Source organism: Theropithecus gelada, chromosome 2, assembly GCF_003255815.1.
Source record: "Theropithecus gelada isolate Dixy chromosome 2, Tgel_1.0, whole genome shotgun sequence".
NCBI lineage: Eukaryota > Metazoa > Chordata > Mammalia > Primates > Cercopithecidae > Theropithecus > Theropithecus gelada.
This window is the reverse complement of record NC_037669.1, coordinates 20,005,998-20,022,277: the sequence shown is the minus strand read 5'-3', so window position 1 is coordinate 20,022,277 and position 16,280 is coordinate 20,005,998. Positions and strand designations below refer to the sequence as shown.

The following is a 16,280-nucleotide window of genomic DNA, read 5'->3' as shown; positions in this document are numbered from 1 at the left end:
CTCAGGGTGACCTATTGTTACCTAAAAGGTGAAGAAGATGGTTCACAAAAATAAAAATTTGTAGGAAACTTCAGGTGCTCTGAAAGGTGCATTTTTATCTTTTAGGATTCACATCTTCTTAGAGCTGGAGGAAACAGGGGTTGGACTATGAACAAGAAGTGATGCAATGGAAAGAGCAACAGAGATGTAGGCAAGAGACCTGCCTTCTGGTGTTGGCTCAGGGCATGACCATAGGCACATCAGTTAACCTTGCTGGGATTTGGTTACAGTATAAGGGGATTGGACAAAACTGGCTCCAAGGTCCAAATGGACAAAAATTCAAAGAAAATAGAAAGGTTAAGTGACTGGCTCAGTATCACTGTACTTCTAAGAAAAACCAGAGCATGGAGTTGGAAGAAACAGGGAAAGTGATGTAGTTTGAAAACTGTTAAAAGAATCATATGATTTTCAAGAGCTCTGATCTAGGGTTGGAAGTGTGGCATTTAAAAATGCATTTAAACCTAACTTGGACTACATAAAAATAATTTCCTTTTTCTGCTGTATTCCACAAAGATCTGGAAAACATTCTCAGTCCTGTTTCAACCTTAAATGAGAAAAGAATCTTTAAAGAGTCACTGATTTGTAATGGAAAACTTGGATAAATCACTATTTATACTTGAAGATTTTTATATTTCTTTTTGTCCTTTCTTCACAACACACAGCTAAGAAAAGCCATGATGTAAGTCTGCCCTACTGGACCTCATCAGCGGCTGTTTATTCTGTATCTACAGCGCAGCAGCTTCTCTGACTGCAGCACTTAGAAAACAAGAAACCAAAGAACACTTCCAAACCAAAAAGAATGTAAATGTCAATTAATTTAGCATGAGCATAGAGAAAAAAAAAGTCAGAATACCTAGCGTTTTATCTCTAGTCCATTGTTTATAAGGTAAAGTTATTGAAGATTCCTGAATCTTGCAGATGAGGACGCTGCAAACTGGGGAAATAATATCCTGTCTCCTGACGTATCAAGAAACACACAAGTGAAAGATATCATTACAAGCATTCACCTGATAATCTAAACTGCAAGAAGTTTTCATTACACCTACTATCAAATTTTTGGATCCATACTTAAAATTCCAACAGAACCACTATCAGAAAAGCTGCTAAGATCTTCCCTGAGTATATACTTTCATCAATTCACTGCTTTAGTTGTGTTTAATATCTGGGAAATTATACCCAATTCCACTCATATCTTTTTTGTATTATTTACTCATTTGTTTTAAAATGCATTATATAACAACACCTGGCTAATCTTGAAAAAAAGTTAAAGGAGAAACATAATTCAGTTTATTCAAATATCAACTGACTTCACTTTTCCATCTTTCCTTGCCTTTATATACACATATGTACATTTTATATAGTTAAAATCATAATGTACAGGCAATTTGGATCATGTTTTCCTCAGTTAGTACTATATCATTCATATTTTCCCACAATATTGTCGACGCTTTATAGTAATTACTTCAATGGCTTCTTAATTCTCTTTTTTTTATTATACTTTAAGTTCTAGGGTACATGTGCACAACGTGCAGGTTTGTTATATCCCACATGTATACATGTGCCATGTTGGTGTGCTGCACCCATTAACTCTTCATTGACATTAGGTATTCCTCCTAATGCTATCCCTGCCCCATCCCCCCACTTCACAACAGGCCTCGGTGTGTGATGTTCCCCTTCCTGTGTCCAAGTGTTCTCATTATTCAATTCCCATCTATGAGTGAGAACATGCAGTGTTTGGTTTTCTGTTCTTGCGATAGTTTGCTGAGAATGATGGTTTCCAGCTGCATCCATGTCCCTACAAAGGACATGAACCCATCCTTTTTATGGCTGCATAGTATTCCATGGTGTATATGTGCCACGTTTTCTTAATCCAGTCTATCATTGATGGACATTTGGATTGGTTCCAAGTCTTTGCTATTGTGAATAGTGCAGCAATGAACATACGTGTGCATGTGTCTTTATAGCAGCATGACTTATAATCCTTTGGGTATATACTCAGTAATGGGATGGCTGGGTCAAATGGTATTTCTAGTTCTAGATCCTTGAGGAATCGCCGCACTGTCTTCCACAATGGTTGAACTAGTTCACAATCCCACCAACAGTGTAAAAGTGTTCCTACTTCTCCACATCCTCTCCAGCACCTGTTGTTTCCTGACTTTTTAATGATCGTCATTCTAACTGGTGTGAGATGGTATCTCATTGTGGTTTTGATTTGTATTTCTCTGATGGCCAGTGATGAGGAGCATTTTTTCATGTGTGTGTTGGCTGCACGAATGTCTTCTTTTGAGAAGTGTCTGTTCGTATCGTTTGCCCACTTTTTGATGCGGTTGTTTGTTTTTTTATTGTAAATTTGTTTGAGTTCTTTGTATGTTCTTGGTATTAGCCCTTTGTCAGATGAGTAGATTGCAAAAATTTTCTCCCATTCTGTAGGTTGCCTGTTCACTCTGATGGTAGTTTCTTTTGCTGTGCAGAAGTTCTTTAGTTTAATTAGATCCCATTTGTCGATTTTGGCTTTTGTTGCCATTACTTTTGGTGTTTTAGACATGAAGTCCCTGGCCATGCCTATGTCCTGAATGGCATTGCCTAGGTTTTCTTTTAGGGTTTTTATGGTTTTAGGTCTAACATTTAAGTCTTTAATCCACCTTGAATTAATTTTTGTATAAGGTGTAAGGAAGGGATGTAGTTTCAGTTTTCTACTTATGGCTAGTCAGTTTTCCCAGCACCATTTATTAAATAGGGAATCCTCTCCTCATTTCTTGTTTGTGTCAGGTTTGTCAAAGATCAGAGGGTTGTAGATGTGTGGTATTATTTCTGAGGACTCTGTTCTGTTCCATTGGTCTATATCTCTGTTTTGGTACCAGTATCATGCTGTTTTGGTTACTGTAGCCTTGTAGTATAGTTTGAAGTCAGGTAGTGTGATGCCTCCAGCTTTGTTCTTTTGGCTTAGGATTGTCTTGGCAATGCAGGCTGTTTTTTGGTTCCATATGAACTTTAAAGTAGTTTTTTTCCAATTCTGTGAAGAAAGTCATTGGTAGCTTAATGGGGATGGCATTGAATCTATAAATCACCTTGGGCAGTATGGCCATTTTCACGATATTGATTCTTCTTATCCTTGAGCATGGAATGTTCTTCCATTTGTTTGTGTCCTCTTTTATTTCATTGAGCAGTGGTTTGTAGTTCTCCTTGAAGAGGAACTTCAGATCCCCAGCCTCGCTGCCGCCTTGCAGTTAGATCTCAGACTGCTGTGCTAGCACTGAGGGAGGCTCCGTGGGCATGGGACCCTCTAAGCCAGGCACAGGATATAATCTCCTAGTGTGACATTTGCTAAGACCCTTGGTAAAGTGCAGTATTAGGGTGGGAGTGACCTGATTTTCCAGGTATTGTGTGTCACGGTTTCCCTTGGCTAGGAAAGGGAATTCCTTTCCCCTTTGTGCTTCCCAGGTGAGGCGATGCCTCGCCCTGCTTAGGCTCTCGCTCGGTGGGCTGCATCCACAGTCCTGCAGCCACTGTCCAACACACCCCAGTGAGATGAACCTGGTACCTCAGTTGGAAATGTAGAAATCACCCGTCTTCTGTGTCACTCATGCTGGGAGCTGGAGGCTGGAGCTGTTCCTACTCGGCCATCTTGGAACCGCCCCCACGCATATCTTTAAGAAAGACCCTGGGCTGAAGGGGCACAATCAAAACGTGTTTGTGAGTTGTGGGTGGAGGAGACTGAAACTAGGTGGTATAAGAAATGGATAAAGAAACTGAGTGTTTCATTTGGAATAAAGAAGAATAGAGTCCTTTTGGTTAAAGGACTACACTGTGGCAAGAAGAGTAGCTTGGCTTTTGCTTTAGCTTTGGAGGTAGAACCAGGATACATGAACCAAAGTTCCTGGGAGCTGGATTTCAGCTCACAACAAGGAAGCACTTTGGGACACTCCCAGGTATATAACAAGTGAGCAGGTGATGATGGAAAATACTGAGTGCCTGATACTCTGGGTGATGGATGAGATGACTACTGCACCACCTTCTGAAGCTCTTGATTTTCTCTCTGTGGCTTTGACTTTCTCTTAGGACTCAGAATCCTTGGGAATATGAACCTGAATCATACATCCCCACTTTCCAATCCCTTGTCTAAAGAATTGTCTATGCCCTACAAGGAAAAATATCACTAAGAAAATGTTTCAATGATTTTTACTGAAAATGGGAGAAAAAAGATCAAGGAGGCCTATTGCTAAATTAGGTTATCTTGTTGTCAATTTGTCTTTTTTTAGCCATCAGATAGCTTTACTGCAGCTGGCTGAGTTTAGTGTCTTCAAATGTGGGTGACTAGGGCAATAAAAGGAAACTTTTTTTTTTTTTTGAAAGACCACATAAAATACCCAACAGGATTTTTTCCCCTAATCTGGCCATGTGAGCACAACCTGGCTGTTCTGCAACTGAGCACTATTAACATCTATTTTTAGCCACTATTTTCATAGATGAATCACATTTACCACACGTCAGTTAATATTAAAGGGGCCAACCAGCTCTGCTGAGAACCCCATAATCTTAATACATCTCTTTCCATTCTCCTTTCAGGGAACTAAATCTTAGCTTAAAGGTTCTGTGTAAAGATAGGGGGAAATGCAAGTGCAAATGTAAAGACAACAGACAGTCTGCCCTCTAAACTCAGCAAAGTATGGGGTGTTAAATATATTCAAACTTAAAGCTTTGGATCACTCCCAGCTTTGTTCCTTGGCCATGAGTGTCCTACAGTTAGCACAGACTCACTCCGTGTTACGCAGTCTTCTTGCCATCAAAACAAACAATTTATGTCTAAAATTTCCCCCTACACCAAGTTTAAACGACACTGCCTTAATAAAGTGTTACATGCTTAAAAACAGAACTAATGATGGTTAATGGTGCTGTCAATTTCAAAAAAAAGTAGTATACTCAGTTCATTTCATGCATGTGAGGGTGTCTGTGAGAGGGCTGGGGGTGAGGGATAGCAGATCAGGGTATTTATGATCAAAAGTTTACAAAATTCAGTGAAATTGAATGGAGATTTCCAGTAAGTTACGTGGATCTAACATTTCTTCCCCACCCAGCATGAGTGTGCGTGTGCACACACTCACACTCACACACACACTTCCTGAGATTTTTATAGCCACCAGTGCTGCCCTGAAATTGATATTAATTCATTTGTCTTTGCTATCTCTTATGAGAGTCTCCACGCTTAATTCACCTTTACCAACCCTCTTCCTACAGGGTTTTTTTTTTTTTTTTTTTCATTTACTTCAGGCTAAAATTCTTTAAGATAAATAAGATAAATGAACTGAAGCGCTTAAAACAGTGTCTGGCATGTGGTAAGAGGTCTATACACAGCTACTTCAGTAGGTTCTCAGTACCCTTTTTCTAAATTTCTAGCCAGTGGTTCACAAATGAATCATCTTTACCATGAGGCAGCTCCTATTCAGAGCCAACCAGCTCTGCTGAGGACTGCACGATTCAATCACTCAAAAAATCCCTGCTGAGGTCCAACTCTGTAGGACATGGGGATACAGACATGAACAACAGGGGCCCTGTGCTCACCAAATATTAATAATAAACCCATTAGCAAGTACCATTATCTCCATTTTACATTTAAAGGCTCACAGACGCCCAATGTTGGAGCTGTGATTTAAGAACAGTTTTATTTGATTCCACAATCTCATAGTCTCTCTATTAAGACATGTCTCCTGCCACTTCAAGATGATAGCAGTGGTTGAGAAAAGCACATGAAAACTTAAAAATAACTACGAATTCAAATATATAGGTTTTGCACATAAACAATATATGAAAACAGAGTAACTTTACTGAATAGACTCAAAGGCTAGGGGTTTGTGAATTTACGTTACTCACATTTTTGTGCAATTCTGGATACTCAGAATTCAACAAATTGGAGATTGGTCCAGATATGAAAATAAGGTAGGCCGGGCACGGTGGCTCACACCTGTAATCCCAGCACTTTGGGAGGCTGAGGTGGGTGGATCACCTGTGGTCAGGAGTTCGAGACCAGCCTGGCCAAGATGGTGAAACCCTGTCTCTACTAAAAATACAAAAAAATTAGCCGTATGGTGGCAGGTGCCTGTAATCCCAGCTACTTGGGAGACTGAGGCAGGAAAATTGCTTGAACCCTGGAGACAGAGGTTGCAGTGAGCCAAGATCACGCCATTGCACTACAGCCTGGGTAACAAGAGCAAAAGTGAAGAAAGAAAGAAAGAAAGAAAGAAAGAAAGAAAGAAAGAAAGAAAGAAAGAAAGAAAGAGAGAGAGAGAGAGAGAGAGAGAGAGAAAGAAAGAAAGAAAGAAAGAAAGAAAGAAAGAAAGAAAGAAAGAAAGAAAGGAAGGAAGAAAGAAAGAAAGAAAAGAAAGAAGGGAGCGAGGGAGGGAGGGAGGAAGGAAGGAAGGAAGGAAGGAAGGAAAGAAAGGAAAAGAAAAGAAAAGAAAAGAAGAGCTAGTTAAAACAAAATTGTCTAGCACAGTACTTGACATAGTAGGGGCTTCATTTCATAAATGTTTGTTGAATAAATTAATGTTAAACCAGGATTTTTCCTTTACTATGTATACCTTTTTACAAGACCTAAGTAGATACAGCATAGTGATTTAGTAGGCTCTGAAGCCAGACTGCCTAAATTATGGCCTGACTCTGACTCTGCCACTTTTTAGCAGTATGACCTTTGGCAAGTTATTTAAAAAGGCTTCAAGCGGGCCGAGCGCAGGTGGCTCATGCCTGTAATCCCAGCACATTGGGAGGCCGAGGCAGGCGGATCATGAGGTCGAGATCGAGACCATCCTGGCCAACACCGTGAAACCCCGCCTCTAGTAAAAATATAAAAATTAGCTGGGTGTGGTGGCATGCGCCTGTAGTCCCAGCTACTCAGGAGGCTGAAGCAGGAGAATCCCTTGAACCTGGGAGGCGGAGGTTGCAGTGACATGAGATCTTACCACTGCATTCCAGCCTGGGCGACAGTGTGGGATCTGTCCCCCCTCCCCCCAAAAAAAGGCTTCAAGCTTCAATTTCTTCCTCTGCAAAATGAGGTAATAAATGTTTTTTGAGAGGATTAAATGAGTTAATCAAAGGAAGGCATTTAGGATGGGCTTGTATATGATCAGGAATGAATACATGCTGGCTATCATTATTATTATTATTTTCTTTCTCTAAATTGGAGTAGTTTTGCCTGGCTACCTCAATATCATATTAAATGACCAAGACCAAAAATGATTTCTTTTATTGAGGCTTTTCAATTACTTGATACAAGCAAAAATATCCTCTAGTCACATCCACAATTCTAAAACAAAAATGAGTAGGAAAATGAAGACTAAAAAGTATGTCTAAATAGCACCTAACTATGTAATTTTTAATATACAACATTAATAAAGAATGATTTTTAAAATTTAACTTTTATAATAAGGAATTGGCTGGGGGTGCTGCTGGAGGAAGGTGATGAGTAGAATAGACCTCTATTTACATTTGGCCATTTCCTGTAAATAAATTAAGTAAATAATTACAAACTCTCTTCTAGTCCTCTTGTATGGACACATCCTTACCAAGATCCACCATGATTTCAACTAACTTAAGCCCAAGTAAAACTGACTAAAGGAACTACATAGGAAAACAAAGCAGGATCTACTTCTTACTGCCAACTGCACTGTATTTGTATCCATAGATACAAGACAACAGAGAATCCCAGAATTCTAAAGCGGGAAATCCCGGGACTTCAAAGATCTTCTAGTCTCAGGTCCTAACCCTGCTGTCAGGGGAATCCATTAGCGGGTGAGGAACAGGGTAGAGGTCAAGGGAAACAATCCTTGGTCCTTGTTCCAGCCTGAATGACCTCATGGGGCCAACCATCCCAATATTCTCATTTTATAAGCAACAACACAGACCCTGGCTAATTAAAGGCAGAGCTGGGATCAGAGGCTGGGTTTCCTGATTCCCAGGCTACACTCCTGAAGGTCATCATTCTATGGTTATGACAGTCACAGATAACAACACATTAGGCTGTGTTAAACTGACAACTAAGCAGGTTTTCTTCCCTTGCAAACTCACCAGGTACTATGTCAGCACTTTATAAAGAATAAAGCATCATTATTTGGTATACACAAAAGCAACTTTCCTTTTTTTTTTTTGGTACCCTGAAAATCCCAAACCACTGTTGCTATTACAAAATTTTTCTTTACACTACTATGCACCCCTGGGCCAAACACAGATGCATTAAAAATTTGCCAAGAGAAACAATGAAGTCACTGATAATACAAAGCATGAGAGTATCATGAAATTCATGTCTTTGTTTGCTTCCTCTAGATACTTAATTACTTCTCATTACTGATCATTTTGCGGTTACTGGCAGAGGGGCAAGGAAACTCCACCACTGTAAACATGAAGAGACATATGCTCCTCAGTAGACCAGAAGTCTGCACATGATGGGTCTGTTCACAAATCCAGTGTGAGCATCACTTCATTAATCAGTGAGAATGTTGATGCTACTATCCCCAGCCTCCAAAGAGAATTGGTGGTCTCAGTAAAACTCTAATCTCTTTAAAAGAATAACAAACACAGTATAAAAATGTTTCAGGTCATTCCTTTTTTACTACTTATGAATATCATCACTGGCAAATGATCTATGCTCTCCTGTCAGATTTCATCTAACCCACTTTAAGAGTGAGATGAGGAAGCTAGAATGTATATAGAGCTCCATTCAGTCTTCTGTTGTAGCTCAGGGCTGCCTTAAGCTAAAAGGGCACTACTTATGAACAATGTTCAGCAAATTACCCTGCTAAATAAAAGTTTACATTATCTTGGTATTCTGGAAGGGATATCCTAGATTAAGGTGATGAGGGCAGAGAAATTCTCATTGATTAGCAGCAGGATACAAGTTGATTCTTATCAGTAGGCTATTGTTCCACACAGGACTGTGTGGGCAAGAGGAAAGCATAGGAATTCATCATGTAAAAATGAAAAAACAAAAATCAAACCCTGTGTACTTTCAGGCAATGAAAAGAAGTAAAGAACCAAATATATTTCGCTCCTCTTTTAACCTAGACTTTTATTAGATTTTCACAGAAATCTGAATCTGTGGGTGTGGCGAACTTTTTCAAAGATGGCTGCAGTTAATTCCTTCCATTCCTTTGCAATGTGGCCTTTTATCTTCTTCCATGTAGAGGTGGAATTTATTTCCTCAATCTTGAATCTGGGCTGACATTGTGACATTGTTTCACAAATGAGACGGAGTTTCAACTCTCAAGTTCTTGGAATGTTGTCCTGAGACCACCATGTGGGGAGGATGAGAGTCCACATACGGCTGAGATGAGAGGACCCAGCTGAGGCTCTCCTAGTCCAACTAACCAACAGTCAGATACGTGGGAGCCCATCTTAGACCATCCACGCCCAGAATTGCTGTAAGAAAGCTGAAGCTGTGGAGTAACCCACAGAATTCTGAGCCATTGTTATTTAGCTTCCATCCAAGTTTTGGGGTTGTTTGTTAAACACTAAAATGTACCTGAGACAGTTGGGCACAGAGTAAAAGGAGCAAGCCAGTCACCCTAATGCATGCCCTTTATGTGTGGAGCACCAGGTCAGATACACCATGGGAGATGGTGAATGAAGAATACATTTGTCTTAAAAATATAAGACAAAGGACATAGATGACCCTATCATTCATGTGTGAACATATCTATAAATAAAGCAGAATGTAATATTTACCTATATTAAATATATTTATGTAACAACCTTCCATTATTTCTATAGCCCAGAGTAAGGATATTCCTAGGTGTTCAAGAAAATACAATGGGGGTGGGGAAAAGATCATTAGAAATCCTATTTATGTATAATTTTTCATTTTTTTCTTTTTTTGAATGCTTTTATAGAGCACATAATATACTGTGGTAGTACATGAATATTTTTATAAATAAATAAATATACACACAATGAGGTTTCTCCCAATCTTATCTCTTACGCATCCCCAACCTCCCATTCCTACACAAAAATATCCCTTCTATGCCTTTGCTTTTCTCCAATAAATGAGCCCTTCCCTGGCTACCTAGGGAAGAGCCAGTGACAACTACTGTCACACATCATTGTCCATCCATACTGTATTTGTAAAGAGTCTCTTCAGTAAGGCTATAGGCATTTTTCGGACAAGGTGTTTATACCAGTGTATATATGCATTTGTCTTAGGCAATACAGCATAATGGCATTACGGCATGATTTTTAAGAGTGTGAGTCCCTGAGCCAGGTTTCCTAGACTCAGATCCCAGTTTTGTCACTTACTAGCTATGCAACCTTCAGTAAGTTTCTCGTGCTTCCATTTGTTCATTGTAAAATGGAGATAGTAATATTCCTTACCTTACAGTGTTGTTGTGAGACTTGAATGAGCTAATACATGGAAAATGCTGAGAAGAATGCTTAGCACACATAGTAAGGGCTCCCTTACTTCCAGATCAGGTCATTGGACCTAAAGAGGGTCAATGTCTCTTTTTTTTTTTTTGAGACAGAGTCTTACTCTATCACCCAGGCTGGAGTGAAGGGCGCGATCCTGGCTCAATGCAACCTCCGCCTCCTGCATTGAAGTGATTCCTGGGCCTCAGCCTCCTGAGTAGCTGGGATTACAGGCGTGTGCCACCACACTTAGCTAATTTTTTGTATTTTTAGTAGAGATGGGATTTCGCCACGTTGGCCAGGCTGGTCTTGAACTCCTGACCTCGGGTAATCTGCCCGCCTCAGTCTCCCAAAATGCTGGGATTACAGGCGTGAGCCATTGTGCCTGGCAATGGGTCAGTGTCTTAAGTAAGTTCCACAGCTGATTTGTGACAGAATTCTTATCACCTAACACAAGGGGAAAAATGTGCAAGAATGTTTGAAATAGCATTTTTTTGAATACTAAAAAAAAAAGTATTCAAAAACAGTAAAATGAACAAGTAAATGATGTACTATATAATGAAATACTCTTACAGCAATCAAAATACATAAACTACAGTAAAATGGAACAAGGAAGAATCTCAAAAATATAATCTAGGATGAAAAAGCAAGTTTTAGAAAGATACATTCAATATGCTGTTTACAAATAAGGTTTGAAAACATGCAATACTATACATTGTTCAGCAATATATACACGCTTTTAAAAAGTATGAAACATGCAGGGGGATGATAAATACCAAATTCAAGAGTACATGGTTACTTCTGGAGTGGGAAGGGAGGAGAATGGGTTTCAGAAGAGATACATACGTTATAATACATCTATAATACAGTACTTAAAAACTGTTTTCGGGCCGGGCGCGGTGGCTCAAGCCTGTAATCCCAGCACTCTGGGAGGCCGAGACGGGCGGATCACGAGGTCAGGAGATCGAGACCATCTTGGCTAACACAGTGAAACCCCGTCTCTACTAAAAAATACAAAAAACTAGCCGGGCGAGGTGGCGGGCGCCTGTAGTCCCAGCTACTCGGGAGGCTGAGGCAGGAGAATGGCGTAAACCCGGGAGGCGGAGCTTGCAGTGAGCTGAGATCCGGCCACTGCACTCCAGCCTGGGCGACACAGCGAGACTCCGTCTCCAAAAAAAAAAAAAAGAAAACTGTTTTCTAATATATAGTAAATTATTAAAATTTTATAAATTTGTGTGGTAGCATGTAGCAGTTCGTTATAGTTTCTACACTTTTCTGGACACTTGAGTTTTTCAGATTTTTAAAGAAATACTACAAACTAAAAGGAAGGTACTGGCGATGGTGAAAGTTTCATGATTTGTAGGGACAAAGAGTAAAATTAATAATCTGCTTATATGCCACGGAGTCAATTATAAGTTCAACTGATATTTTCTCTTCTAGTTAGAAACCTCAACAGTGGAAGAATTTTTCTTCCTATTATAAATTCATTTGGATGATTATATAATCAGATGCGGAGCTAATGTGTCCTTTAAATATTAATTTATTTTATATTGTTTCCAGAATGGCCAACTACATTAGGTAGCAGTGTCTCTGCTTTGAAGATGAGGGTCCTAAATATAAGCCCTTAGCTTACCCAAGGATAGATCTAGAATTTTAGAAGAATGTCAGGAATACAGGAATACAGCCAGGGACCAAGCCTTCATTCCTTTAATACTAGACTTGGCCTTCAAAACAAAGTAACGCAGTAATTCTGTAGCAGTAATCCTGCCATTTCTGTCCTAATGCACTTTTAAAGGCTAACAAATTTTAAAAACAAAACAAAAAACCCCATAAAAACCCCTAACAATTTTTAAAGGAAATACTATAAAGTAAATCTGAAGAAAGTCAGAAGAATTAGCAAAGTCACCATTTTACAATATTATAATTACGTTAAGTACATCTTAAGCAAGCACTTAGGCCATGGTTGGAGGTCTGACCTGGGTTCCGGAGGTGGAATGCTTGGGGGGTGAAGTTCAAACACGGCCTGTTTACCCACAGACATAAGTGGCCTTAATCAAAGCAGAACACATTTTTTTAAATGTTTGCTTTAAAAGCAAAAGTGTAAATAAGACTGTGATTTATGAATCTGCTAATACCCTTCTCTGCTGTAGACATCAAAAAGATCGAGTTTGGGGCTGTGGTAAATATAACAAGAATGCAGACTTGTTAAAGCAGTAATAGGTACTCTTATTAAAACTCCATTTCCATTAAGCGTTACAAATTGTCTTCCCTCCTTCCAGGCTTTACAGAATGCGTTCCAGAGGCAGTGACACCGAGGGCTCAACCCACAAGAAATTTCCGAGACATACTAAAGGCCACAGTTTCCAAGGGCCTCAAAACATGAAGCACAGACAGCAAGACAAAGACCCCCCCAGTGAGTCGGATGTCATAGTTCCATGTCCCAAGGCAGAGAAGCCACACAGTGGTAATGGCCACCAAGCAGAAGACCTATCAAGAGATGACCTGTTATTTCTCCTCAGCATTCTGGAGGGAGAACTGCAGGTCAGCTGGGTTGTAGTTATCCCCATCATGCTGCAAACAGAAGGCTGCTTGTGAATTTGGTGTTCCTGCTGCCTCAGAAATAGATATCTGTGGTTCATCTGTGGTTCATACGTGTGTGTACACAAAAGCAAAGCATAAGTACATATACAAAGAGTTCTCCTCTGCCAACTCAAAGTGCAGTTAATCTCATCTAAAGGGGCTGTCACGATGACATGTGATTGGCGTACAGGTTGTGAAAGGTCACGCCCTCTGCCCATGCTGCTCAGAAGCTTCAGTGCACGTGTATGCATCAACAGCAACAATGCCAGATGACTTCGGGATTGGTTTAAGCAATAGGTGCTTTCGTACCCCAAGTGAACTGGCTCCTAGACTTGCCCTGGCATTATTAACCTACATGAAAATCTAAAAACAGCTGATACACATATAGGAGAATTTTACTTCCTACCCCCTGAAAATCCAAATGCTAGTACATTGACGGATATCATGATAGCTACATCAAACACAATAAAAAAATGTAGTCCTCCAATGTTGTATAGTAATCACTTTTTAAAACATTGTGTTATTAGACTACAAGAAGGATGAAGGGATACAGTTTTGATACTTTTTACAGAAGTGTCAAAATGAAATATGATTCATTTATATTTGAAAGAGAAGAGAAAGCACTGCCAGCTATCACAAAAATCACTTGCTGAGACCGCTAGTAGAGACAGCAGGCTTTCTGAAATACTTTTTGTTCCTACAGGCTCGAGATGAGGTCATAGGCATTTTAAAGGCTGAAAAAATGGACCTGGCTTTGCTGGAAGCTCAGTATGGGTTTGTCACTCCAAAAAAGGTGTTAGAGGCTCTCCAGAGAGATGCTTTTCAAGCGAAATCTGCCCCTTGGCAGGAGGACATCTATGAGAAACCAATGAATGAGGTATGTACCACATCAGGGGTGTGTACCTGGGAGGCAGCCAAGCACTAGCCCTGCAGATGAGCACGATCTGTAACTCCTCTTTGATTCCTTACAGTTTTACTTTCTAACGCACTTAAAGCCTACACAAAATAGAGAAATACAACAAGTTCAACAGGAAAGTTGAAAAGAATGAATCATAGACAGGATGCATCCACTAGGTTTGTTTCTTGAATTCAACAAAAATCTACCAAATGCCAGAGAATGCTCCCCCCTTCACATGCATGTGCAGACATACACACACACACACAACCACACACATGCACACACATACATGTGCACACACAAACAGACACACACACCCTCTGGGAACTTGCAGGGTACCCAGGCTGTAATAAAAAACAGATAAAGTTCAACCATAGAGGTTAATTTTTTGAAAACGCTGAGGTATTATGTCATAGAAATTTTGAGCATGAATGGAAATAATCTGAAGAACTGTCCAAGAAATAGAGGTTTTAAAAACATATATTTTAGATGAGTGCATACCTTCTTTTTCCTTCAAAGTTTAATGACAGCAAAGACCTTTCCCCCACCAAGTGTGCCTAGCAATTACAACCGCAAAGGTGGGCAGTCCCAACACGGCCACCACTGGGGAAAAGGCAGTACTGCTTGCTCTTTCACTTGCTGACATTTTGAAACCCTTTGGAATTATTATTTTATTCTTCTATTTTCCTCTGAGAACTTCATGGAAAATTTCATAATTTTTCATTTTTATAGAAAAGAAAGAACTAGGAACATGAGTTGAGGCTGGAGAGTGAAAGCAAGTTTCAGACAAATTTCCCTCAAATAAACTCAAATAAACTGGCAACCTACCTCAGGACTGACCTCTAATGTCCTTGCTATTCTCGTCTTTGGTGTCTCATGAGAGAAGAGACTACTGTCTTGCCAAATAGTGAAGGAGTTTGGTCATATGGATCTGCTTCTCTAAGGGGTGAGGATGAGACCACCCAAAGTCTGTTGACTTGCACTTTAATCCAAATTTTAAACAAAAGGAACCAGAGCTGCATTCAAGTGAATACTGTTAAAACTGTAAACTGGCTCCCAACATATTAACTATGAAACAGTGTCAGGCACAAATTCCCCAGCCCCTGTGAGCTCAAATGCAAATTAATGATCTCTGAACATAACCCTAACAAAACTCTACAAATGGCATAACCCCTCAACACTTAAGTGTGAAATGAAACAGTTTGATTCCAAACTTATGTTGAAATCAGTGGAAAAAACTTTAATTACAAAATAATTCTATTGTGCACATGCAAAACTGGAAATATCCCCTTTCTACAAATGCTTGCAATCCTAGCTCTGTAATGTACCCCTGAAAATGACCCATAATCTGGCCCTGCTTTACAAGTCCAACCTTTTTTGATTACTCCTCCAACAGACAGCCCTATACACATACATCTCTCACATTCCCACCTCCATAATTTGTCAATTTTCCTCTCTTTCCTCTACTTCCCCCTTATGGATTTCTCTTTCCTCAGCTATCAGTTTATGCAATTCCTTGAAGCCAAAATAACTCCACACACACAACTCAGTTGTCTATCCTTTTCCTCGGTGTAGGAAGTACTAGGTGAGAGGGGAATGCCTAGAAAATAAACAGTAAAGGGGAATTCTGCCTAGGATTTTCCTAGATAGGGCTGAAGAAAATAAAGGGAGAGAGGGCAGTGTTCCTGCTGAGACCAGCTGTGACTGTACCCTAATTACATCAGAATAAGCATCTTGCATGCTAAAGTTATTCTTCTTTTGCATTCCCCCATCTTGAAGTGTTAACAGCCCCTTCACCGTTTTATTTTCCTCATAATGTTCTTTTTGAAAAATCTAAAAAATCTCAATCATGTCTAGGGTAAATTAGAGGTGATTTATCTAATTCTTAAGGCAAAATAATTTAGACAAACAAACTGCTCTTAGTTACATGACACGACAGGAACACTGACTTAAGATGAAAAACTGGTGGAAGCCTGTGAGCTGGAACATGGCTGGGGCTGGGGCTAGGAGCAGAGGTGTGGTCAAGAGGGAGGGAAGAGTCAAGGACTCAGTCCACAGGAGTTTCGACTTCCTATTCCTTTCCAGCCTAGGGTTCTATAACAGAATTTACCTTAAAAAAATTAATAGCCTAAGGTATTCTTAGTTCTTCCAAAAAATATGTTACAGAAAATATGGGCCAGGCACGTGGCTCAGGCCTGTAATCCCAGCACTTTGGGAGGCTGAGGCAGGTGGATCACCTGTGGTTGGGAATTTGAGATCAGCCTGACCAACATGAAGAAAGCCCGTTTCTACTAAAAATACAAAAGTATCCAGGTCTGGTGGCACATGCCTGGAATCCCACCTATTTGGGAGGCTGAGGCAGAAGAATCACTTGAAC

At 39.9% G+C, this 16,280-nt stretch overlaps 2 protein-coding genes across 3 annotated transcripts in view; one reads left to right on the top strand and one right to left on the bottom strand.

Moving 5' to 3' along the window:
• Positions 1–16,280, bottom strand: part of CMSS1 (cms1 ribosomal small subunit homolog (yeast)) — a 373,543-nt gene that overhangs the window by 246,792 nt on the left and 110,471 nt on the right. The gene's annotated exons all lie outside the window — the stretch shown is intronic.
• Positions 1–16,280, top strand: part of FILIP1L (filamin A interacting protein 1 like) — a 292,938-nt gene that overhangs the window by 181,124 nt on the left and 95,534 nt on the right. The window contains exons 2-3 of the mRNA XM_025374760.1: positions 12,705–12,966; positions 13,709–13,882. Of these exons, the coding sequence (XP_025230545.1) occupies positions 12,715–12,966; positions 13,709–13,882 (426 nt within the window). The 5' untranslated portion in view covers positions 12,705–12,714. The remainder of the gene's footprint in view (positions 1–12,704; positions 12,967–13,708; positions 13,883–16,280) is intronic.